The sequence below is a fragment of the Crinia signifera genome, chromosome 3 (genome assembly GCF_055691185.1).
Source record: "Crinia signifera chromosome 3, ASM5569118v1, whole genome shotgun sequence".
NCBI classification, from domain to species: Eukaryota; Metazoa; Chordata; class Amphibia; order Anura; family Myobatrachidae; genus Crinia; species Crinia signifera.
The window spans coordinates 143300965-143327052 of NC_139219.1; the positions used below are offsets into that span (position 1 = coordinate 143300965).

General features: G+C 43.4%; 1 protein-coding gene across 6 annotated transcripts in view; it reads left to right on the top strand.

Moving 5' to 3' along the window:
- The window catches only part of AHI1 (Abelson helper integration site 1), a 274949-nt gene that overhangs the window by 202334 nt on the left and 46527 nt on the right, over positions 1-26088 (top strand). For all 6 annotated transcript variants that reach the window (XM_083176645.1, XM_083176644.1, XM_083176648.1 and 3 more), the window contains 2 exons: positions 3631-3689; positions 19550-19618. In XM_083176645.1, coding sequence (XP_083032771.1) covers positions 3631-3689; positions 19550-19618 — 128 coding nt within the window. The remainder of the gene's footprint in view (positions 1-3630; positions 3690-19549; positions 19619-26088) is intronic.

Genomic DNA, 26088 nt, shown 5'->3' on the forward strand with positions numbered 1-26088 from the left:
TTGCCCATCCAACATTATGCCACACAATGTAATGCCCATTAAACATTATGCCACACATATTTATACCCCTGACACCATTTTATGTCCCACATTAAGGCTTCTAATTACTTTATCATTACTTGCTTATTGTCAGCAGTCTCATGCTTGTTGTCAATGGTTTCATTCTCTTGATTCCATGCTCGTTGTCATGAGTTGCATAGCAAAAGATACAGATTCCTGCATTTTCTCCTGGTGGCAGAGCGTTCGCGGTACTTCTGAGTAACAATATACAGTACGTGCTATGTTCCCTGACAGATGGTAGAGGTAGAAACCATTTTTGCAAAAAACATTTTAGAGGAACATTTTGTGCAGATTTCCATGAAGATAGCATTTCTATATTGTACTCGGCAATACATTGCTCATTCTTGTGGATTGACTTCATCCTTATAGCCAATGAATTTTTTTCCATTTACTTGACATTCCCGCTAGGGTTCAAACGCTGCAAAATTCATATAGGCTTGTACAGTTTAGTAGTGGGTTTTCCAAACTATTGTAGGTACCTAACTTAGGTATGTTTATGTTACAAAAGAGATGTCTAAGAGAGGATATGATCTATATAAATACAGAAAGGGTAATTAGTGAACTATCAGGTGATCTGTTTACTATGAGGACTGTACACATGGGACTAATGGATTTTTTTGGTACTTGTTTCCTAGCACGGCGCCCATCGCATGGCATACCATAAGGCATACGATGGTATGCGATGTTACGCAATGGCAGCCAATGTTATACAATTTTAAATTGTATACCATCAATACGCGTCCCCTCGCGGGGCTCGCCACGCTTCGGGCTCGCTGCGCTCGCCACACTATATACAATCAACTCCACGCCAAAATGGATAGTGGGGGTATGAAAAGGTCGGAGGACGTCTTCTGCCGCCGCTCGCCACGCTTCGGGTTGGCGTTGATAGTGGGGGTTGCGTGGGGGTGCATTTAACATTTAGATAGTGTAGGTTTGAGAGCTTTAGATTTAGGGTGCTTGGGTACCAAGAAAAAAATAGTTTTCCTTATTGTTAATAAGAAAAAATATAGATTTATTCACACGTATCATCAATCGGGCATACGTGTGTGACATCAATAAAAAGCACAGAGATTCAATGATAAAAACAGTAAAGAATAAAAATTAAAATTAAAAAGATCAAAAACATGAAAAAGATGCGTGCACTGTTCCACACTTAAAAGGCACTGGAGAGTCTATTTATAAGAGAAACGGTGTAGGAATATTTGATGTTTGTAAATTCCTCTAATCCTGTTTCATGAAAAAATGTATGTGTACTGTCCACACTGGGGGGACACTCAACAGTGTTTTTATGGGAGAAGCGGGGTAGGAATATAGGATGTTAAAAAGTACCTCTACTCTCGTCTCCAGACTCCAGAGTCCTGTTGCGCTTCTAAATCTCCGTCTCAGGCGGAGACCCGGGCTTTCTATCACACTGTGCGCCTGCAGCCGTGGACCCGGCTTCCAGTCAGCAGGGTGTACTTATTCCTCCGGGCGGTCCGCTGTGTACGGTGTAGAAGTTTGTAGGTCCCAGTGAAGAAAGAATTTTTAAAGAGCTGCTCTACACGATGAGATTGTATATGGAAAAAGCTTTGGTGACCACGTCCACCTGTGTCCCAACCAACACGTTTCAATCTCCTCAGAGATCTTTGTCAAGTGCATTTAACATTGTAAGCACCCATTAGGGTGCTTATACAATAAAAAATCGTATAGGGTGCTTATACAATTTAAAATCGCATCGCATGCCGGCATATGGCATGCGATGCGATGCCGTATGACTAAATATCGTGGGCGCCGTGCTAGGAAACAAGTTCCATTTTTTTAACCCAAACAACTACAGTATTTACGGTACTTGTGTAGTTTCATGGCGCCGTGCGTCTGAGTCCCCTTGCGGGGCTCGCTTCGCTCGCCCACGCTGCGGGCTCGGTGGCTCGCTACGCTCACCACGCTATCTAAAATCAACGCCATGCCAACGTGGATAGTGGGGGTACGAACTATCCACGTTGGCATAGAGTTAAGTTACTTTATTTTAGATAGTTTGGCGAGCGTACCCAACCCGGAAGTATGCTGGCGCCGTGAAACTACACAAGAACCGTATTTACTATGAGATAGAAAGTGATTCTCTAATCTTTGTGGGGGACTTGGCAGTGTGGCATTTAATATTAGCATCAGGGGAGCTCCCATGAGGGGTATTGGTGGGTTACATTTTTTTTTTCCTTTTATTTACAGATGAATGTATTTTTATGATGTGATTATATTATGATTATCTCCATCAGAGAGACACTCCTTTATATTTTATTTCTATACTGTCATACTTGCCTACTACCTCTGTCTTCTCTCCGGGGTACGGGGACTGATCTCTATGTCCTCATGCTGTGATTACATGTTTTTTTGTTCCATCTCCTTCCAGAAGAGCCCTGAATTTGTGGTATCTAATCAGTGGAGTGGGGAACATGTGTGTGTGTGTGTGGGGGGGGGTCCGGTGCATGTGGGGTAGACTTGCCCACCTTTCCAGTGGGCCGGGAGCGGGACCTGATTTTCAGGTACCTCCTGGCTATTCCAGGAGGGTTGGCAAGTATGATTACTGGACATGACTATTTCCTGCTATGGCACTCTGTTATGTTTGTGAATGTCATTTTGTAATTGTTCATTCTTATATGATTTGACATTATCGACTGTTATTGTTTTGCTGTACTGTTTGCTTTGTGTCACAGCTGTAGGTTAAATTTTTTTAAAAATGCTGTACAGGGCGGAACAAGCAGCAGTAGTGAGTGATTAATGTAGTCCGCGTTATGTCCACAAAACATTGGCCAGTTTGCCGAGGGGGGTACTTATTGCCTGTGCCTGTTGGAGGGACCTGCTGCATGAGCAGGCAGGGAAAAAAAGGACTGACTGCTGCTGCATTAGCAGCCTCTCTCTCTCTCTAGCCCAGCACACAGCAGCATGTGCAGCAGCAGTCAGTCCTCTCATATTTGTGGTGGGAAAGCGATCGCACCTGTGGGATCCTTCCAGATGATAGGTCAACATAGACAAGAGGTTGACTTGGCAATGGTTGCCACACATGGATGTCAACCTAGACATTGTTGACCTTACTCACCTTGACCCCATGATCCACACCCCTTAGAACTTGCTCCCTATACCCTGGTTTTAAAGTGGGCATTAGGCAAGTCTGGACCAGTCCAGGGATTGCCCATACCCATCACACACACACTTTTACCCCTGCCCTCACCCAAATGTGAGGGTCGTAGTGAATCTGCCCAGAGTTATTATTACTTTCAAAACAGTACAAAAAAAGTATTGTAACTAGATGTAACATACTAATGGTGTGTACACACGGTGAGATTCCTTTGCTATTCGACTTGCTATACAATCTTTGCTAATTCATGCTATCTGCTTTAGATTTGCACTATATAGTCTTTGCTGCCCTGTCTATCTGGGTTTCGATTTGTGCTGTCTCAGGAGTGCGCATTAAGATCGCAAGATAAAAAAACCTGTGCGATCTGCATTTGATTTTAACTATAAAGTCGAAATCTTATGCTGGATTGTACCGTGTGTAAGAAAAACCCAAATGCTTATTGTCTTTTCTTTTAATAGGTGGATTCAGCCCAGTTGGACAAACAATTAGTAGAACACCATCAATCAGACTACAAATGGTAAAACTATTTATTTATAATTTTAAAGAATGTTTATTGTTATTATCTTGACTTGTTAAAGAAACAAAGTTCTTATATTATAATTGAAGTTTCATTTTGTGTTTCAGTTATATGTTTGGAGCTTTTATGTACTAGGTCTACAAAGAAGTGTAGTGCATACAGATGGAGCCATCCTCATCTAGCCCTTTAGGGGATTAAGTGAGTAATAGGATTACTCTCCTTATCCCCTACTGTCTTGTTCTATGTTTTTTATTGCTGCTGAGAACAATAGGATAGCCATGGGGAGCCATGGTTAGCCAAGATCTAAGGAAGATAGGTGAGAGGGGCTCCATCTGCATATATTTTTATATAACATATTTTATTTTATCATATTTGTTTAAATAAGCTACATGTACTTCTCTGCAGCTCCCCTCTTTATTGTTTTGCTGCTATAGTCAATCATACTGCTTAGTGTGATGGGACTACAGTACCATTGTAACCACAATTACCTGGTGCATTATATGGTGGACAGAGAGGCTCTAGATCATACACTGTGACATTTTCTCTTCTCTCCCATCACATCACATAATCAGAATCTATGGTGTAAACTTATTAAGACGGGAGTTCTTTTGATGGGATGTTGACTGTCTATCTAGACACTGTCTATCTAATAATCCACACCCCAGTAGATGTTCCTGTTTTTATTGCATATACTTATAGCTTGGGTTTTCTGTATAAATTGATGTGCTCTATCTTGCTGATGTAGACCAACTCGGGGCATTGGCAAGAGCAGAGTAGGCCGTTATCAATTTTTATTCCACTGGAAACAAATAACTAGCCTACAAAATGTCTTGCATATATTAGTTTTACAGAACTACACATGGGGCGGCTCCCACACTGCTATTAAAATAATTTAAAAAATGTTTTACGATACAGAGCCTAGAAGCTATTAGGTTTGGGAAAGTGGAAAGGCACAACACCATACTAGGTCATATATTAGTCTACTGTATGTTTTATTTGTTTTTCACCAAAAGTGTGATTGGTATAATAAATATTGTATGTATTTAATTCAGGAATCAGGAGAAATACAAAATGCTAAAACAGATTAGTTCAATACATGAATTCAACTTGAATGTGGCAAAAAGTATCAAAATCTTCAATTAAAACCTGAACCCATTTTTTTTTTTTCAATATTTGGGCAGAGGTGGGGAGGTGGATGTAATATGGAAAAATGCAAGCATTAAATGAAAGGGGAAGAGAAGTGTAGGCCTCAAGACACTTAAAGGAGAAACTAGGCTTGAGTTATGCCAGGTTTTTTTTAAAAATGGTATCTAAATATTATTAAATGGTAACCAGGTTCTCCAAATCTTCCTAAAGGATTTAGAATAGTGGATAATGATTGTCAAGAATTCCATTTGATGAATATTCGGGGGTTACCAAATGCAGTCCACAATGCACCCTAATAGTCCATGTTTTAAGGTATATCCATGTTTGCTTGCAGGTGACTTAATTACTACCTCAGTTAATTTGAATTAGTCATTTGTGCTGAGCCATGGATAGCTTTAAAACCTGGCTCATTGGGGTGCCTTAAGGACTGCGTTTGGGGACCACTGGCGTACAGTATGCCGTAATCTGAATTTGAGCCCCAAACAAGAGATTGTCCTGAAATCCGATGGATCGTCTCATAAGCAAGTACAATTTGGTGGGTTGCAGTCCCAGCAACTGCCATAGCTACACCAAACGTCATCTGTGTCTCTGTTGCTATAGCCATCTGTTATCTGTGTCTCTGGAAGAGTGTGGATCACCACCAGGTGATAAAGGCGCTGGAGAGATGGGGTGGTTTGTTGTTAGGCCGCTCACACATAGGGGGGTTCAATCCCCTGGGATGGATACAGGAAAAAACAAACAGAGAGTTTGTGTAGAGCGCCAAGGTGTAATTACACACTAAATAATTAAAAAAAAAAAATGAATTTAATCAATTGGGTATCACAAAGTAAAAAGACATTTAATTATCACAACAAATTAAAAACACATTCAATATAATGCACGTTATTTTTACACCTAAAAGACTGATAATTTTTGCTTTGGTAAAATAAGGCATACAGTACACCACTTGTCAGTATATATGAAAAATAGAGGTAGGATACTTAAGTGAGTCCCGCTCGTTCCAAGATATTGCTACTTGTTGATTTGGTTTTTTTTGAAGTCCCAATGTGGAATGAGGCAGGGTGGGGCGAAGGAGGGTGGAAGTCCGGATTGACTTGTACTTGTGGGGATCCAGTTGGTCCTGCTGGAGGCCTTGGTCTCTGATTCCACTGGTGGGCAAGATGTAAATACCTCACTGCAGGGATGAAAGAGGCTCCAGAAGTTAGCAGGTAAGGGTTCCCAATTTGTACATCCAGGTTAGGGGTGCCAGCGTGGAATTGCTGGATCCATAAATATGGCTAGTAGCTGGTTCAAGGGGTGATGGTAGGTATCCAAATAGTGGTCAAAGATCAGACAAGGGTTAGCCTGGCGCGTTTCGTTGCGCTTTGGCAACTTTCTCAAAGGTACCTTTGAGAAAGTTGCCAGAGCGCAACGAAACGCGTCAGGCTAACCCTTATCTGATCTTTGACCACTATTTGGATACCTACCATCACCCCTTGAACCAGCTACTAGCCATATTTACGGATCCAGCAATTCCACGCTGGCACCCCTAACCTGGATGTACAAATTGGGAACCCTTACCTGCTAACTTCTGGAGCCTCTTTCATCCCTGCAGTGAGGTATTTACATCTTGCCCACCAGTGGAATCAGAGACCAAGGCCTCCAGCAGGACCAACTGGATCCCCACAAGTACAAGTCAATCCGGACTTCCACCCTCCTTCGCCCCACCCTGCCTCATTCCACATTGGGACTTAAAAAAAAACACAAATCAACAAGTAGCAATATCTTGGAACAAGCGGGACTCACTTAAGTATCCTACCTCTATTTTTCATATATACTGACAAGTGGTGTACTGTATGCCTTATTTTACCAAAGCAAAAATTATCAGTCTTTTAGGTGTAAAAATAACGTGCATTATATTGAATGTGTTTTTAATTTGTTGTGATAATTAAATGTCTTTTTACTTTGTGATACCCAATTGATCAAATTCATTTTTTTTTTAATTATTTAGTGTGTAATTACACCTTGGCGCTCTACACAAACTCTCTGTTTGTTTTTTCCTGTTATCTGTGTCTCTGCTTACTACCATTGTACAGTATGTCATCTGTGTCCCTGCTACTACAATGTCATCTGTATTCTTGCTATTACTGTCATCTGTGTCCCAGCTACTATTACCATCTGAATCTGTGTCACTGCTACTACCACTTTTGACAGATGTCTCGCTGCTCATGGCATAGTACTATACACATGCCCCCCGGACAATTTTCCAGCCATCATCAGAGCGAAGGTTCAGTTTAGTCTCTATTCCCACAAAGCTGTTTGTGTGTGTGTAGATCAGGTATGTCCAAACTGTGGCCCTCAAGCTGTTGTGAAACTACACATCCCAGCATGCCTTGCCATAGTTTTAGCATTCTCTAATAGCAAAGCTGTGGCAAGGCATGATGGGTCTTGTAGTTTCACAACAGCTGGATGGCCATAGTTTGGACATGCTTGGTGTAGATGAAAACTCATCTTAATAAGTGGAGTATAATATGTCTTTAATTGTGAGCAAATCTGTTTCTTTAGCTAGTGTAAGTAGCTTATCAGAGGTGCATTGGAGGACTATAGAATGTATGTATGTTACTCCAAAAATATACTGGTAGGTTAATTGGCTCCTGGCAAAATAGTGAATATGGAGCCCATGTCTGCTGTAATTTGTACACATTGTGGGAATGTATGTGGCTTGAGTCTTAGGTCAGGTGTTGCTGGGTAACAAAGAAGCTAGAGTGCCTGCAAGGTGATGTTCAATTGACAGGGTGAAAGAGAGAGATCATAGTGCAGTTGTAATGAGACTGTAATGCTAGCTGCATAGTATCAGGGTCAGAATCAAAATGGACTGGATTTTAAAAGGCTACTCCCCAGGATTCCGAAGGTGAGAGGAACATTGACCAATGTTTAATATTAGGTGGGTCTGTCAAATCGGTAAATCTGGTAGAGGAATTGGATGAAGTTATATCCCAATGGGATTGTCTCATAATTGCTCAGACCTCCCCATAGAGTATGATGAAATGTTTGCGCTTGCTTAGTTGTCTGAAGTGTCTGTTAACACTTCTACAGGCTGTGGTAAGCTGAAGGGAGTCTGTGAGAGAGAGAACACGAAGGCTGTGTTGTACTCTACATGCTGAAAGCAGCTCAAACGGTAATAGTGAGCTGCTTTCAGCTCAAAGTCGCCCAGTGTGTATGGACCTTAAGTTGTCTTATTGCCTCCAGAGAGAGAGGGAAGTTATTTAGATGCTATTATACTTATAAAGCCTGGTTTAGATTACAGCCTACATGACGAATTGGAAATTGAGCTACATCTGTCATGATAGGCATCCATAACACTTACCTATAAGAAGGCATTTAAAGTATCAAAGGTGTGTGTTGTTTTTTTTTAATATGTATAATATAATATAACCTATGTATGCATCACTTAGAACAAGTTTATCTCATATCATAACCCTTATTTACTACAATGGTACTCATTTAATTGTCTTTTTTTGGCAGAATTTCTTTGGCCCTATTTTTAATTTAATATTTTTTTTTATATATTTGTAGTACAAATATTAGCGAGCATCTCTATGGAAAAACTAGACTTAGGGGAGTATTCAGTCCTGGGTCACGACTGTCTGTATGTCCCGACAGCCGTGACCTTGGCCCGTTTTCGTTTCGCTTGCCTACATATCAGCAGGCGGGATTCAATGTCCCGCCTGCCGATCAGAGTGTGTCCGCATAATCGGCAGTGGATTGTCCAGATCTGGCCGTGATCGCGACAATTTACGGCCATTCTCGGCAAAACAGGCCCGACTGCTTTTAAAGTCAGGCCCGTTCTGTCGATCTGTCTCTTCAATGCTGTTGGGAAAGACAGCATTGAATAGGCGCTCGCCACTACTTCCCCTGTCGGAAATAGCAGCGGGGATTGAATACCCCCTTAGTGTATGACAAATTTTTAAGGATTGTTTACAACCAAGGTTGGATATTGATTCTCTTCCAGGGATCCTTGTGTACTATATTATATAAACTTTATACAGGGCAGAAATTTAACTCATGAAAAGGTCTGTATCTAAACCAAGCAAAGTTTTAGCACATTAGTAGATGCTAATGTAACACTGCACCAGTTAAATGTGAAAGGAAAATGCTTTGTGAATGAATTCCCCCCACCCTAATTTCTATGAAAATCTCATTATGGGAACATTACCAATATCATGCAGATCTTTTTGGAACATTATTTGTTCTATAACAGTATACCATGAGTCATCTTAAACTAACCTTGGGGTGTCTGTGCCATGAAGACACACAGACACACCCTGTCTAAAAAAGTCCTTAATTCACAAAACAAACAATACTTGGTTAATAGTAACCTATTGACGAATGTGTGTGAAGGTTGGAATTATAGAAGCAGAACTTGTTTTCTGAAAGCACCTGTTCGTAGAGCAGAAGCGTGCCAATCAAAATAGAAGCGTCTGCTTTTCTGTCTTCAAGAAACGCAGTCAGCCATCATGTATCCCTAGTGTAACAAACAGCAAAGTATTACATAATATTTAGTGTGTGTGTGTGTGTATATATATATGTATATATATATATACACTGCTCAAAAAAATAAAGGGAACACTTAAACAGCACAATGTAACTCCAAGTCAACCACACTTCTGTGAAATCAAATCAAACTGTCCACTTAGGACACTTAGGAAGCGACACTGATTGATCAATTTTGCATGCTGTTGTGCAAATGGAATAGACAACAGGTGGAAATTATAGGCATTTAGCAAGACACCCCCAATAAGGAAGTTGTTCTGCGGGTGGTGACACAGACCACTTCTCCGCTCTTTTGCTTCTGGCTGAGGTTTTGGTCACTTTTAAAAGCTGGCGGTGCTTTCACTCTAGTAGTAGCATGAGACGGAGTCTACAACCCAAGCAAGTGGCTCAGGTAATGCTGCTCATCCAGGATGGCACATCAATGCGAGCTGTGGCAAGAAGGTTTGCTGTGTCTGTCAGTGTAGTGTGCAGAGCATGGAGGCGCTACCAGGAGACAAGCCAGTACATCACGAGATGTGGAGGAGGCCATAGGAGGGCAACAGCAGTAGGACCGCTACCTCCGCCTTTGTGCAAGGAGGAACAGGAGGAGCACTGCCAGAGCCCTGCAAAATGTTCTCCAGCAGGCCACAAATGTGCATGTGTCTTCTCAAATGGTCAGAAACAGACTCCATGAGGGTGGTATGAGGGCCCGACATCCACAGGTGGGGGCAGGACATTTGGCATTTGCCAGAGAACACCAAGATTGGTAAATTCGCCACTGACACCCTGTGCTCTTCACAGATGAAAGCAGGTTCACACTGAGCATGTGACAGAGTCTGGAGACGCCAAGGAGAACGTTCTTCTGCCTGCAACATCCTCCAGCATGACCGGTTTGGCAGTGGGTCCGTAATGGTGTGGGGTGGCATTTCTTTGGGGGGCCGCACAGCCCTCCATGTGCTCGCCAGCGGTAGCCTGACTGCCATTAGGTACCGAGATGCGATCCTAAGACCCCTTTTGAGACCATATGTTGGTGCGGTTGGCCTTGGGTTCCTCCTAATGCAAGACAATTCTAGACCTCATGTGGCTGGAGTGTGTCAGCAGCTCCTGCAAGATGAAGGCATTGATGCTATGGACTGGCCCGCCCGTTCCCCAGACCTGAATTCAATTGAGCACTTCTGGGACATCATGTCTCGCTCCATCCACCAACGCCACATTGCACCACAAACTGTCCAGGAGTTGGCAGATGCTTTAGTCCAGGTCTGGCAGGAGATCCCTCAGGAGACCATCTGTCACCTCATCAGGAGCATGCCCAGGCGTTGTAGGGAGGTCATACAGGCACGTGGAGTCCACATACACTACTGATCCCCATTTTGACTTGTTTTAAGTACATTAGATTAAAGTTGGATCCGCCAGTAGTGTGTTTTTCCACTTTAATTTTGAGGGTGACTCCAAATCCAGACCTCCATGGGTAATTTTTGTGTGATTTTGTTGTCAGCACATTCACCTATGTAAAGAACAAACTACTTAATAAGAAAATTTGGTACTCTTTACCTAGAACGGCGCCCGCGATCAGAATCGCGGGCGTCGGGGGTAAAAAATCGCGGGCATCGCGGGTAAATCGCGGGTACATCAAAATCGTGTACCCGCGATCACCGCGATTTTCCCATAGGGAACAATGTTAAAAAGCCTAATTGATCGCGATTTTAATGTTAAATGCCTCAATGCCCGCGATTTTCCCATAGGAATCAATGTTAAATGGGCTACAGAGCCCAAATAGACCCAATTAACCCTTAAATGTCACCCCAATTTTTTTACGCCACCCCACGATCCACGCCAACCCGAAGCGTGGCGAGCGCAGCGAGCCCGCGAGGGGCGGCGGTACGCGTCCTCTGACCTTTTCATGCCCTACTATCCACGTCGGCGTGGAGTTGAGAATAGAATAGTGTGGCGAGCGCAGCGAGCCACCGAGCCCGAAGCGTGGCGAGCGCAGCGAGCCCCGCGAGGGGACGCAGATACCTTCACAGGTAAACGCGTCCCTTCGCGGGCTTCACAGGTGTCGGCGTCGCCACGGACACCTGTGAAGTCCGCGAGGGGACGCGTATAACTGTGAAGGTATCCGCGTCCCCTCGCGGGGCTCGCTGCGCTCGCCACGCTTCGGGCTCGGTGGCTCGCTGCGCTCGCCACACTATTCTATTCTCAACTCCACGCCGACGTGGATAGTAGGGCATGAAAAGGTCGGAGGACGCGTACCGCCGCCCCTCGCGGGCTCGCTGCGCTCGCCACGCTTCGGGTTGGCGTGGATCGTGGGGTGGCGTAAAAAAATTGGGGTGACATTTAAGGGTTAATTGAGCCTATTTGGGCTCTGTAGCCCATTTAACATTGATTCCTATGGTAAAATCGCGGGCATTGAGGCATTGAATGCAAAATCGCGATCAATCTGACTTTTTAACATTGTTCCCTATGGGAAAATCGCGGTGATCGCGGGCATCGCGTCGCGGCCGTTTATGTACTGCCCGCGATCCCGCGATCACCCCGATGGGCGCCGTTCTAGGTAAAGAGTACCGAAAATTTCATTAATTAAGATCTAGGATGTGTTATGTTAGTGTTCCCTTTATATTTTTGATCAGTGTGTGTGTATATGGGATGCAGTCAAAATACCGACATTTAAAATCCCGAGAAGGCAAAATCCTGACATTTAACCCCTTCCTGACAGAGCCAGTTTGTGCCTTCATGACAGAGCCCTTTTTTTTCAAATCTGACATGTCTCACTTAAGTGGGGATAACTTTTTTTTGCTTTTACTTATCCCAGTGATTTTGAGATTGTTTTCTCGTGACACATTGTACTTCAAGTTAGTGGTAAATTTGGGTCGATACAGTCTGTGTTTTTTTGTGAAAAATACCAAAATATCGTGAAAAAATGGAAAATTTAGCAATATGCAAAATGTCACATTTTCTGCTTGTGAGACAAATAATCATACCACTCAAAATAGTTAATAACTAACAAAGACCATATGTCTACTTTATGTTGCAATTATTATTTCAACCTCCTTTTCATTTTTTTGGACACTAGGAGGCTTCAAATATGACTAGCAAATTCTCAAATTTTCAAGAAAATTTCAAACACTGATTTTTTTTAGGGACCAGTTCAGTTCTGATGTGACTTTGAGGGACTTGTATGTGAGACACCCCCATAAATGATGCCATTTCAAAAACTGCACCCCTCACAGTATTCAAAACAGCATTTTGGAAGTTTGTTAACCCTTTAGGTGTTTCACAGGAATTAAAACAAAGTGTAGGTGAAATTTCAAAATTTCATTTTTTTTTTCGGATTTTCAATTTTAATACATTTTTCTAAGGAACACAGTAGATTTTACTAGAGAAATGTGACTAAAAATTGATTCCCCCAATTCTTTGGTTTTCATAAATATCCTATATGTGGCCCTAGTGTGCACGGTGACCAAACCACAGGCTTCATAATAGAAGGAGCACCTACTTGATTTTGGAGACTCCTTTTTATGAGATTATTTTTTAGGCACCATGTAGGTTTCTAGGCACCATAAGATGCTAAAAGTTAGGAACCCCCCCACAAGTGACCCCATTTTGCAAACTACACCCCTCAGGGAATTCATCTAGGGGTATAGTGTACATTTCAAACCCCCAGGGGTTTCACCAATTGTGGTACAACTGGGCAGTGAAAATGAAAAAAAATAATTTTTCATTTTCACAGCTCAGTTGTATCAAAATTGGTGAAACCCCGGGGGGTTTGAAATGTACTCTATACCCCTAGATGAATTCCCTGAGGGGTGTAGTTTGCAAAATGGGGTCACTTGTGGGGGGGTTCCACTGTATGGGTGTTTCGGGGGTCATTCAACCAGAATCTGTGCTGCAAAATCCAAAAATCACTCCTTCCCTTCTGAGTCCTGCCATGCACCCAACTGGTATTTTTTGGTCACATGTGAGGCATTGCCGTACCCGGGAGAAATTGGGGCACAGATTTTGGGGTGCTTTGTCTCCTTCATTCCTTGTGAAAATGAAAAATTTTGAGCCAGATCTGCATTTTTGTGTAAAAAAATTTAATTTTTTACACAAAAATGCAGTTCTGGCTGAAAATTTTTAATTTTCACAAGGAATGAAGGAGACAAAGCACCCCAAAATCTGTGCCCCAATTTCTCCCGGGTACGGCAATGCCTCACATGTGACCAAAAAATACCAGTTGGGTGCATGGCAGGACTCAGAAGGGAAGGAGTGATTTTTGGTGGTGGAATGAATGGCGGGTGCTATGTCGCATTAGCAAGACCCCCGAAGCACCAATACAGTGGAACCCCCCCACAAGTGACCCCATTTTGGTCACCAGCTTTGGGAGGGGGGCTGGCGCTGCGGCTGGCGGGGGGTGGGAGGGGTGCTGGCGCTGCGGCAGCCGGGTGGGTGGGAGGGAGGGGGGCTGCCGGGTGGGAGGGGGGGGGGGCTGGCGATCGTTGGTGATCGGTGCGGTATACGCACACACACACACACACACACACACACACATATATATATATATATATATATATATATGTGTGTGTATATATATATATATATATATATACACACACATATATATATATATATATATATGTGTGTGTATATATATATATATATATATACACACATTTGCACATTATATTTTATTTTATTTTTAACTTTTCCAGCAGCAGCATGATGCTGCTGCTGCTGCTGCTGCTGCTGCGGGGGGGAGGGGGGAGGAGGGGAGCGCAGCGTGCGCTCCGGACGTAGCGGTGGAGCCGCTGGAGCTGCTGCTGCTGCCGGGTGAGTGCCCGGCGGGTGGGAGGGGGGTGCTGCCGCTCGGTGGTGATCGGTGCTGCACCGATCACCACCGATCCCTGTGTTACCGAGCGGCTTAGCCGCCGGTAACACAGGAAACGCTGTGAATGGCTGTTCAGATTTGAACAGCCAATCACAGCGATCGCCGACCGGGGGGGGCACCCCTGCCCCCCCTGGGCGGCGAGGGGGGATGTCTGCTGTCAGGGACAGCAGACATCACCTAACTGTCACTGCGTCTCTAGACGCAGTGACAGTTACAAACCATGACGTACATTTATGCCATGTGTCGGGAAGTACTTCCCGACCATGACGTAAATGTACGTCAAATGTCGGGAAGGGGTTAAAATCCTGACAAGGTCAAAATACCGACATATAGAATGTACAGGTGAAATAGTCTTTGTGTCGACAGGTTGCGAGGTCGACATGGTTTTTTTTCACTGTTTTTTGACCTGACATGTGCAGACAGGAGGTATTTCATGCCCTACCATCCACTAGGACGTGGTGGGAAAATAAAATAGTGTGCCGAGCGCAGCGAGGCACCGTGCCCGAAGCATAGCAAGCGGCTGCGGTTCACTTCCAACTGGTGGTAAAAAAAACTGGGAAAAAACCATGTCGACCTCGCAACCTGTCGACACAAAGTCATGTTGACTGTTTCACCTGTACATTCTATATGTCGGTATTTTGACCTTGTCGGGATTTTAAATGTCGGATTTTGTCCTTGTCAGTATTTTGACCCCTTCGAGATTTTGACCCTGTCGGGATTTGACAGTCCAGATTTCATACCGAATCTGTGTGTAATTCCCAAAGGTCAACAGAGATCAGGTGTCCTTCAATCCTTACACCTGTGATGCAAACGTTCTTTTTGGGTAAACACTGCGCTTGTGTATTAAGCTGGCTACTCCACTTGTTTTTCCCGAATCCAGCGGGTCAGTGTATCAAAAAGTAAAAGACGTGGGCGCTCCAATAGTGTCTAGCGTCTCTGTGATCTTGTGCCTTTGGAGCTGTGAGAAGAGTGTAACCTCTCCAACTTTCTGGCTCATGCTGACACACCAGCGGCAGGTAACAGCCGCAGTTTGCCGTACATGACCCTACCTGTTTGTTCTGATTCTTCATTTCAATAAAAAAAAATTAAAAGTCGTAATACACTATTGGAGCGCTCACGTCTTTTACTTTTAGATATATATACTGTACTTAAAATGGACTCCTTGAAATATTTCTTAATGCACTTAGGGGGTTATTCTAGTTCACTCTTTCTGACGGATTCCTTCTTAGATGGACAAAACCATGTGCACTGCAGGGGGGCAGATGTAACTTGTGCAGAGAGAATTAGATTTGGGTGAGTTATTTTGTTTCTGTGCAGGGAAAATACTGACTGCTTTATTTTTACACTGCAATATAGCTCTCACTTTGAAGTAAAACCCCACCCAAATCTAATTCTCTCTGCACAAGTTACATCTGCCCCACCTGCAGTGCACATGGTTTTGTCCATCTAAGAAGGAATTTGTCAGAAAGAGTGAACTAGAATAACCCCCTGAGTTTTAGGTTAATTACAGTAAAAACTATTCTGAGTAAGGACAATGGAAAGGATAGTATTTACCCATTTTTGGTATAATAAAATGAAATGGCCCTGACTGTCTAGTTTTTTGTATATTCTCGCCGTACTTGCATGGGTTCACTCCAGGTACTTCGGTTTCTTCCCACATGCCAAAAATATACTGGTAATATTTTGGATCCCAACAAAATTAATTGGATCCCAACAAAAATTATTTCTAGAATGTGTGTGTGCTGTTCATGTGGTAAGGAATATAGATTGTAAGCTCCACTGGGGCAGTGAGTGGTGTGTATGATCAAATATTCTCTGTAAAGCTCTGTGGAATATGTGTGCACTATATAAATAACTTGAAATAATTAAGTGGTATTAGTAACACTCCCTGCTTCTGGAGTCCAATAAATGGATGCAATAGTGACTACTGATTTTACTGATCTCTGTTGGAATGTTACTAATGAAAATGCTGATACAGAATTTAATATTAATGTAATTAAGTGCTATTATGTATAAATAAAACAGCTTGGTATACAGAAGATGTCAGTTTCCCGGACCGTCCGTTCTGTACTATGAGATGCGCGCTCCCACGCATCTCATCATACGGTACAAAAAGTATGTGCTGCACATACTTTTTGTACTAGCTGGTTATCGCATCGCATGCACACTGCATGCACAAGGCATGTGATGCGATGTGATGTGTACTATATAAGTCCCAAACGGATCCATTAAACGGACCGTGTATGGGCAGCTTTACTCTTTATTTTTTATTTATTTACAGGTTTTTATTTAGCGCAACAAATTCCATTGCACTTTACATTAGGCAACCATGATAAAACAAACTGGGCAGTAACAAACCAACATATAGGTAGGAGTGCCCTGCTCGCAAGCTTACAATGTATAGACACTGACTTTTCATTTATTTTGTTTACTGGTAATGTTATAATGTAGAAGAAAAACTCCAAGCAGAGTAAAAGTTTTAAACCTGGCTGGGATCAGAGATTTTCAGGAATTTCTCGCCAACTGTGTTAAGGCCCATACACACTGGGCGACTTTCATGTGAAAGTCGGTCAGTTTTCTCGTCTGAGCGGCATTCAGCATGAAAGTGTATACAGGGCAGCGATGAGCGGTGAGGGTGCTGCGCGCTCCCGCATCATCATTGCTGGCCACCGCTCACCTGCTGGTATTATCAGCAGATGAGCTGCTTTGTGGACAGCTTTCCATAGCGTTGCGCTATGGAAACCCGTCCACTCCCCGTTTACAGCACTGGGCAGGGGAAAAGCCGCTCAATTTGTATGCACTGAGCGGCATTCACCCTCCCCAGCGATGACAACGGTCATCGATGTCCATACACGCTGGGCCTTTATACATTTACGTATGGACCTTTATACATTTAAACATGCTATTAAAAGATATCAGAATACAGTGATATTTATTTATTTAAAAATCCTCAATCCCGGGATTGTTGTCCATAATAAGAAATATGCCCCGGCCGCCCCGCATATTTACTTACCATATGCCGGTGCGGCTGGGAGCTGAACGGGCGGGAGCCAGGCAGAGGATTGGTGCAGGAGCCAGGAGGTTGTTGTGGGTAGTGCAGCTGGAAGCCAGGCAGGTGGTCATAGCGGGTGTGTGGCCTGCACAGCGTGACCTCTGACCACGTCATTCTGTGCAGAGCTGCACAGCTGGGGACAGGAGAAGCCAGGCAGCATCTGAGCGGGTGCGCATGTGCAGTCTAATTCTAAAATCCCAGCACTTTGGTGGCCAAATCCTGCCGATCCCGGGATGGGCCACCCTATATGTGTGTGTGCAGCAAATTAAATAACAGGGCATTTTGTCATATTTGAACCCTAATTTTCTGCAAGCCCCTACCTCCCCACCCTAGCATGTATGCTCAGCACACCATTATATGGGCTAAAACTGGTAATGTGTCATTAATGGGAGTGACTCTTATGATTGCACACACATGGATGATTCCAGCACCGGTCTTAAATATTAGTTCAGAGGACTCTCTTATCTCCACTTCATACATATATTAAAGGGATAACATCCCAGGATTCAGTTATGGAATTCAGTTACCAAAACAAGAAAAAGCAAGTCCATTTCAGTGCACCCTTATGTAAGTTTAAGGGTACACTAAAGGTCTGCTGGCCACTTTTTTGCAGTGGCCATTACAGCCAACGACCGTTTCACCAAGGCTTCCTCAAGGCATCTATAATATTAATTATCACAACACTAGTGATTTATATAACACAAAGAAAATGGTAAAAAATAAACAGAGAAGGAAATAGTCCATAACTCCATATACTGTACAACACTTAAAAAATTTTAAAAATCTAACCGCAAGGAGCAACCAATCAGCATTTAGGGTTGGGGTATTTAAATCTCCTTCAGAGGGCGAATGGGTTAATGCCTTGAGGAAGCTGAAACTTTGATGAAATGATCGTTGGCTGTAATGGCCATTACCAAAAAGTTTAAGCTTATTTAATGTGTAATATAGAATAGTGCAGTCAGTATGAAAATGTTAATATGTGTATTTAAGTCATACAGAGTAACAGTGTCATAAGCGGCTGTTATTAGGCGCTTGCGGTCCAGCAGCCAATCAGAAGCAGCATTGATGGCTGCTGGACTGCGAGCGCCTATTGGCTAGTGGTCCAGCGGGATACTTAATTGAAAATAGTGGCGGACAGGGTAGCTCAGCCAGGCAGAGCAGGGGAGGGGGGGGGGGTGCAGGCTGCAGTCCCCCTTAGCATCTAGCTATTTTAATACCCCTAGAAATTAGCTATTTCAGTCTTTCAGTCCCCCTTGGCAACAAGCTATTTTTGTCCCCCTTGGCAACAAGTAATTTTAGTCCCCCTTGGTAATGAGCTATTTCAGTCCTCCTTGGCAACAAGCAATTGTAGTCCCCCTTGGCAACAAGCAATTTTAGTCCCCCTTGGCAACAAGCTATTTTAGGGGAGCTATTAGCTCCCCAAGGCATCGAGCATGAAGTCCCTGGCATCACGCATGAAGTTCCTAGCATGCAGGTAAGTGGCACTTATGTGTCAAATGTGTAATGGGCATTATGGTTTGTTATATAGTATGTAATGGGCATTACGGTTTGTTTTATAGTATGTAATGGGCATCATATGTGGCCTTATGTGTAATTGGCATTACGGCATGTGGCTTTATGTGTAATGGGTATTACACAGTTCACTAAAATATGCAATGGGCATTACGGTGTGTGGTATAAACACACGAAACATGCCCTTGCTCTGGGCACCGTGGCACCTAGCTAACACCACTGCTTGCAGGTAGCGCCTCCAGTAGGAACTCCATGGACTGCAACTGGATTACTAAGGTGGCAGTAGTGGTGGTAGTATTAAAACAGCAGGAAGGCCTTGGTAGGACATGCCTGCTTTAATGTAATGTAATGTGGATCTAATGTAAAGCTGTGCAAACACACTCTACTGGAATCACCAGAAGGATCCATTACATCAGAGACTCAAGGAAGTGCATCTAAATTACACCTGCTTATTTGACATATCACATCTACTATGACATTGTATTTTCACTATATATATGTTTGCCCAAAGCTAGCACCTATTTTAATTTTCTATTAAAATATATTTTAATGTTTGCACTTTAGAAAAGTGTTCAGAAACGTTATGGCTCTATACTCCGTTTTTGTCCTTTTGAAATAGACTGTGTTATTACCTACAGTACTGTCTGTTTGTTTGTCTGATATTGCTTGTATTACATTGAACTTTATTAAAAATATGTTGGAAAAAATAAAATATTTTTTTAATTTATTTTTTATTGTATACCAATAAAAATATGTTTCTTGGTCTCTACATAGGATAACACAGATGCAAAGGTTTCCTCACTGAGAATAGAAGCTGACAGTGTGCTACCAATCCAGGAGACAGTGAGTATATTTACTATTATGCACTTTTAATTTGAATACAAATGATTTAAATGCAGATAGTCAGTAAATGTCTCATACACCTAGCCCGTATTGGCAAGTGGATTTCCAATGCTGTGCTATAGTTGCCCTAACAGATATTAAGTTGTACCCAACAGAGCAGGAAGATTTTGGGACTCTAATGGGTTACTAATGCAAAAGACTAACAGAGTTTAGAGGTTGAATGGCAGATGTAATTAAGTGGGAGTCAAGTAAGGTCTATGAAAAACTTGAATGTGCATCTCTGTTTAATGCAATTAGGGAAAAGGAAGAGAAATGAAAAGATTCCCACTGTTTAAGGGTAAAATAATGGTGGAAAGACGTATCTGTCCGGTCGAAGGGCAACAGAAAGCACTACCAATAGGATATAGCCACGCCGGAGGAAGTTATAGACGGTCAAAATTCAGTTTGGGGTTTTACTGAAAACTAGTAGGGTCAGTATTCATTCAGCCAAGTCAATGTTTACATTCAAAATAATAAAACCAAGCTGGGGAATGCCTGAGATATTTTTAACTGGCAGAACTATAGAGTTCCCCTGTTTTACTGTGAACCCATTTCAGTATGGAGAAATTAACCCTGCAACCTCCCCATTGTAACAGCCAGCACTACCTTGAATAACACTGGGGCCATCATGGCACTTCTGGAGCATGAAATGAAAAGCTTAAATACTATTTCAAAACTACAAGTCACAGCTAGCTCAGGATGACTTCCAGGATGATATTCCAGGATGTGATAGTATGTGTAGAACTAAAAAAGCACCAGTAAACCCAGGTAACCATTTCCTGCTTGAACATTCAATTACACAATATAACAGGGGAGGATTGGGTTAGAAAACCAGCCCGGGAAATTTCTGGAAGCAGCTCTGACCATGTGTCACTAGGGGGCATGGTCACATGCCACTAGGAGAGTGGCTACATGACAATAGAGGGGTGGCCATATTATGCGACACCCCATAATGCCCTTTACCCATTATGCCACTAACCATAATGCACATTACATACTGTAATATGCTATACAACATAATGCCCATTACATATTATGCCACACAACGTAATGCTCATTACATATTACGCCACACAATGTAATGCTCCTTATACATAATGCCTCCACCAGTGCCCCCTTATGCATAATGCCCCCACCAGTATACTTTAAACATAATGCACACACCAGTGCCAATTAAACATAATGCAATTCTTACCGATCCGGCACTGTTACTTAATTTCCTGTTCTGCCACCAAGCACTGTTCCTCCATGTCCTGTCCCTCCATGGCCTCACCGAAAAGTATGGCAGGCAGTCTGTGCAGATCAGGGGCATCCTCCCCGGTCAGTCACCTGCTAGCATGGTGTCCCGCCGTCAGGGCTGGCAATAGAGATCTTGGGACACGCTACTCAGAAATCTCTAGTTCCCCTTCAATATACAAACATTATATGATATTTGTTTTTTTGCTGGTGACTCTAATTGAGAACGAGACCTCAGAGAGAGAAAGAGAGAGAGACCAGGGGCAGACAAGAGAGAAAGAGACAGACCAGGGAAATGTAGAGAGAGACAGACCAGGGAAAGAGAGAGACAGACAAGAGAGAGCAAACTATGGAAAGAGAGAGGGAGAGACCAGGGAAAGAGGGAGAGAGAGAGACAGATCAGGCAAATAGAGAGATAGCGACCAGGGAAAGAGAGAGAGACTGGCTAGGGAAAGAGAGAGTGCCCAAGATCTGGGTAAGAGAGAGACAGACCAGGGAAAGTAGAGACAGACCAGAGAAAGAAAGACATACCAAGAAAAGAGTTAGACAGACCAGGGAGAGACAGACTAGGGAAAGAGAGAGAGAGACAGACAGACCAGGGAACGAGAGTGGGAGACAAACTAGGGAATGAGAGTGGGAGACAGACCATGGCTTAGCAGCAACCCTCCTGCAGCCACTTTTAAAAACGGTCAAAGCGGCTTGACCGTGTATGTGGCCATTTTTTATTTGGGCAAACGCTGTGGCTGCTAACCGCTTAGATAGTGTAGTCAACGGCCCAGTTAGGGGGAAGCAGCCGGCCCAGGTCTGTGTCTTATGGGTCGGCTGACCGGAAAGTAGCCCGGTTTCCCGCCAGGGCCAATCCGCCCCTCCAATATACACATACGGAAAGTTTTCACAGCGCTTCACTTTCTCCACATTTTGTTATGTTACAGCCTTATTCCACAATGGAATAAATTTATTTTTTCCCTCATAATTCTACACACAATACCCCATAATGACCAGGTGATTTTTTTGTGTGGTGATTTTTGCATATTTATAAAAAAAAATTAAAACTTACGAAATCACATGTACATAAGTATTTACAGCCTTTGCCATGAAGCTCAAAATTGAGCTCAGGTGCATCATGTTTCTACTGATCATCCTTGAGATGTTCCTACAGCTTAATTTGAGTACTTTTGGTAAACATACCTCCCAACATGCCCCTCTGAAGGAGGGACACAATGCCCTGCTTCTAAACTTCCCTCTCAATTTATGATTGCCATCACCTGTGGTAAGAAAAACTTTTCGGATCAATTAACCTGTTTAAAAGAGGGAATTCCAGAAACAGAGCATTATGTCCCTCCTGGAGAGGGTCATGTATAGGTAAATTCAGTTGATTGGACATAATTTGGAAAGGCACACACCTGTCTATATAAGGCCCCACACTTGACAGTGCATGTTAGAGCACAAACCAAGCGTGAGTTGTCTGTAGACCTCCATTACAAGATTGTCTCCAGGCACAAATCTGGGGGGGAAGGGTACCGAAAAATATATTCTGCTTTGAAGGTCCCAATGAGCACAGTGGCATCCATCATCAGTAAATGGAAGAAGTTTAGAACCAGCGGGACTCTTCCTAGAGCTCACCAGCCATCTAAACTGATACCCCTTTCACACAAGCCTAATTTCCCAGGTTGGGCCTGGGAGCAACCCGTGACTTGCGCTGGTTTGTAAGGTTCCTGGGCCAAAATCCCGGGAAAATTTGGAGTAGGGTTGTTCCCGGGTTCAACCCGGGGTCCTGGCCGGTGTGAAAGGGGTAGGGGATAGTTACCCGTGTTGCCGGGCCATGGTGTGGGTGGTCAGGCCGGGGATCCACACAGGCAGCGGGCGCAGATGACAGGACAGGCGGCGGATGAAGATGATGCAGCTCTCCGGCGCCTTTACTGTCACCGGAGAACTGCATCATCTGCAACCACCATCTGACCTGTCATCTGCGCCCACCACCTATGTGGATCACTGGCCTGCACCAAGGACCAGCAACCCAGGGTGAGTATTGTCCACCTCCTCTGCCTCCATCCAAGCTCCTTCCTGCCTCCTTCCCACATCAGAAAATGCAGGGACTTTTCTGGTGTGAAAGAGGCCAACCCGGTAATCCCCCGGCATGATCCCTGTGGGTCCCTGCAGGGACCCTGTCGACCTAACCCATGTCAACCTAGACTCATGTCTACCTAATGACTGTTGACCAACATGCTGATGACCCAATGACCGTGTTCCGAGAGCATACAAGAAACAGCCTATGTAACCCCTCATTTCAGCTGTGAAAGTAAACACTACTACAAACACACCTTTGATATTGTAGTTCTTGTTTTTTACGATTAGGTTATTTTAAATTGTAAATTGCCACATTTTTACAGCATCTGTTTTAATTATAATACTGTCATAGTAGCAAATTTCAATAACTGTTCTGTCATGTGAAACCAGCCTGCTGTGTGTGTACACTACCAGATCTGCACTGTGTATAAAACAGGGGTACAGATTCACTGAGGCTTGTCCAACAACCTCAGCACTGTATAAAGTCCATCTGGTTGGGTAAACTTATTTAATTACACCTGTGTTTGTAGAATTAATTTGCACTTAACTGATGTGGTTAAAGCCAAAATAATATGTTTGTTTAAGGAAATAAAGTAATTGGGTTCTAAGAAATGAGGTGCTTTCATTTGAGAGTACAGCAGGATATACAGAACACTATACATTATAGTAGCACCTGCAGATGTATGTGGAATGCTTTCTAAATATTTTCAGATTATACAGTACATGAATTAGTATTTAGTTTATGTGCAAAACAATATTTTTATGTAATGCTACATGACTGTAACTGTGTGGAGGCATATTGGAGACCAGGATAGTGCAAGATGAGGACCAGGAACTGAGGAGCATACCTCCCAACTGTCCCAATATCTGTGGGACAGTCATGATTTTTTGTGACAGTGGGACATGTCCCCACCTATGGGCAGCACTTATCCCCTGGTGTTGGTGGGGGGTGGGTGGGGGGGCTATCGGAAGACCTTCTGTTACCACTGAGCAGCATAGAATAGACACTGCGCAGAGACAGAGGGACAAGAGGCATGGCCAACAGCTCTCAGAGCCCTAGCCATGATATATAATGACCGTGGGAGATGTGGTCCAAGGGAGCATCACCCCGTTAAGCCATGTCCATTTTGACTAGGCCACCCCCCCTTTTTGGCTCAGGCAGGAGTCCACCCTTTAAGATGCAGAATGTTGGGAGGTATGCCAGGAGGCCATGCTTTTGAGAGCTTACAGTATAATATGATGTATGTTAGAAATTAGAATACATATAATACGTGGTAGAATGTATGCTCACAGTCTGTCTAATGTCATTATTTAATTGGCTAGTATGTAATTGTTTCTAAAAAAAGAAAACCTACAACTTATTATTATTATACTTTAATTAAGGCTTATTCAAAAAGGTGTCCTTAAACCTTGTGCACACTGACACTAATGGGCTTCAAAAATAACACTTCAAAAATAACATTTATGAATTGATATATATTCACTAATTTTCTCAAGCATTGACCTTGCATCATACTCAGGGCCGCCGAGGGGGGGGGGGGGGGTACTAATTGCCCAGGCCTGGGCTTGCTGGCGGGGTCCTGGTCCGACACCCCTTCCCCCCTCCCTCCCTCCCAGGCGGCAGCTGGCTGTGTACTGTCTCCTGTAGTGGAGGAGTAGTGTGCGGTCAGGAATCATGACCCTCTGTGTCTGGCCGCTGGATGTGTACTGTCTCCGGCAGTGGAGGAGTAGTATGCAGTCAGGAATCGGGTCGCCTCTATGTCTGTCCACTGGCTGTGTACTGTCTCCGGGGTTCCTGCTAACGCCTGTAGGATTAATGCCGCTGTTTCCTACACACCGTGTCAGTGCAGGGCAGATGATCGATGATGTCTGTGGGCAGCGCAGTTAACTCCAAGTGGATTGCTGGTCAGGCAAAAGGGAGGTGCTGATGACGCTGCAGATGGAACCGGAAGTGATGCAACATGGTTTGTTCCCATGGCAATGGGAGATTTCTTACACCATCGGGAGACATCTATTTCTTCTTCCGCCATTACCAATATTATTTTCAAGTACCCCCAACTGGTCTGCAAAGTACCCCCAGGGGTACTAGTACTACAGGTTGGGAACCACTGCTTTAAACAGGTAGTACCACCATGAAAATGTACAGTAAAATAATTATTGTAGTATAAAAACAAATGTTATAATCTAAATACGAGTAAATATGAAAGCATAAATACCATTATTGTATTTGTTACCTTTCATATAATAAAAGTATCTATTTACTGTACAGAACCCTTAGGCAAACGCAGGGATGGTGTCCAGTTACCTAGAAACCCGCTCCTTTTATCAAGTGTCTCAAATTATAGAAAATATAGAAAAGTAATTCTATATAATATGATTAGAAGAGCTGCTGCCACACCATGCAGTGTAAAGGCCCATACACACTTGACGATTTTCAGCTGAAAATTGGTCAAGATAGCTATTTTGACCGATTTTCAGCTGAAAATTGATTACTGTGTATGGGCCAACGACCCCCAACTAGCGATGCTGCACGCTCCCACATCATCGCTAGGAAGGTCTTTCATCTGCAGGTTTTACCAGCAGATCTAGCGATGATGGATGGTTTTTCATCCATAATCACTGTGTGTGTACCCACCAGGCTGCGACTGGCTGCTGAAGAGCCCTGCTCCCCCGCCTGTCTCACCCTGCCGTCCACCCCGCTGGTCACCCGTGCACAACTGCTGAACTCAGACATTATTAAATCCTGCTGAACTTGATTTGAGATCATTTACAAGGCATGGTTTTGCCTTGTAAATGATTGTCCCTTTAAAAAAAGTCAGAGTTCATCTGGCATCTCACATAGCCGCTGAATTTGGGTGCTATTATATCCCACCCAAAGGCTTAATAAATAGTCCCCCTTGTTCCTATCATATGTGTACTGTAATGGTTTTTAATCATTTTAAATATAGAGTTTAAATTAATTATGCAGATTTTATTGTATAAAATACGTTGTCCAAATGGGTTAATTGAGATCTTTTATGACACCTTAGAGGGGTTGGTTGATGGACTGCATTGGATTCAGCCAAAATATGAAGTGTTCGCATATGTTGTAGACTCCCTTCCCACAGCCTCATTGTTAGTGCCTTCCT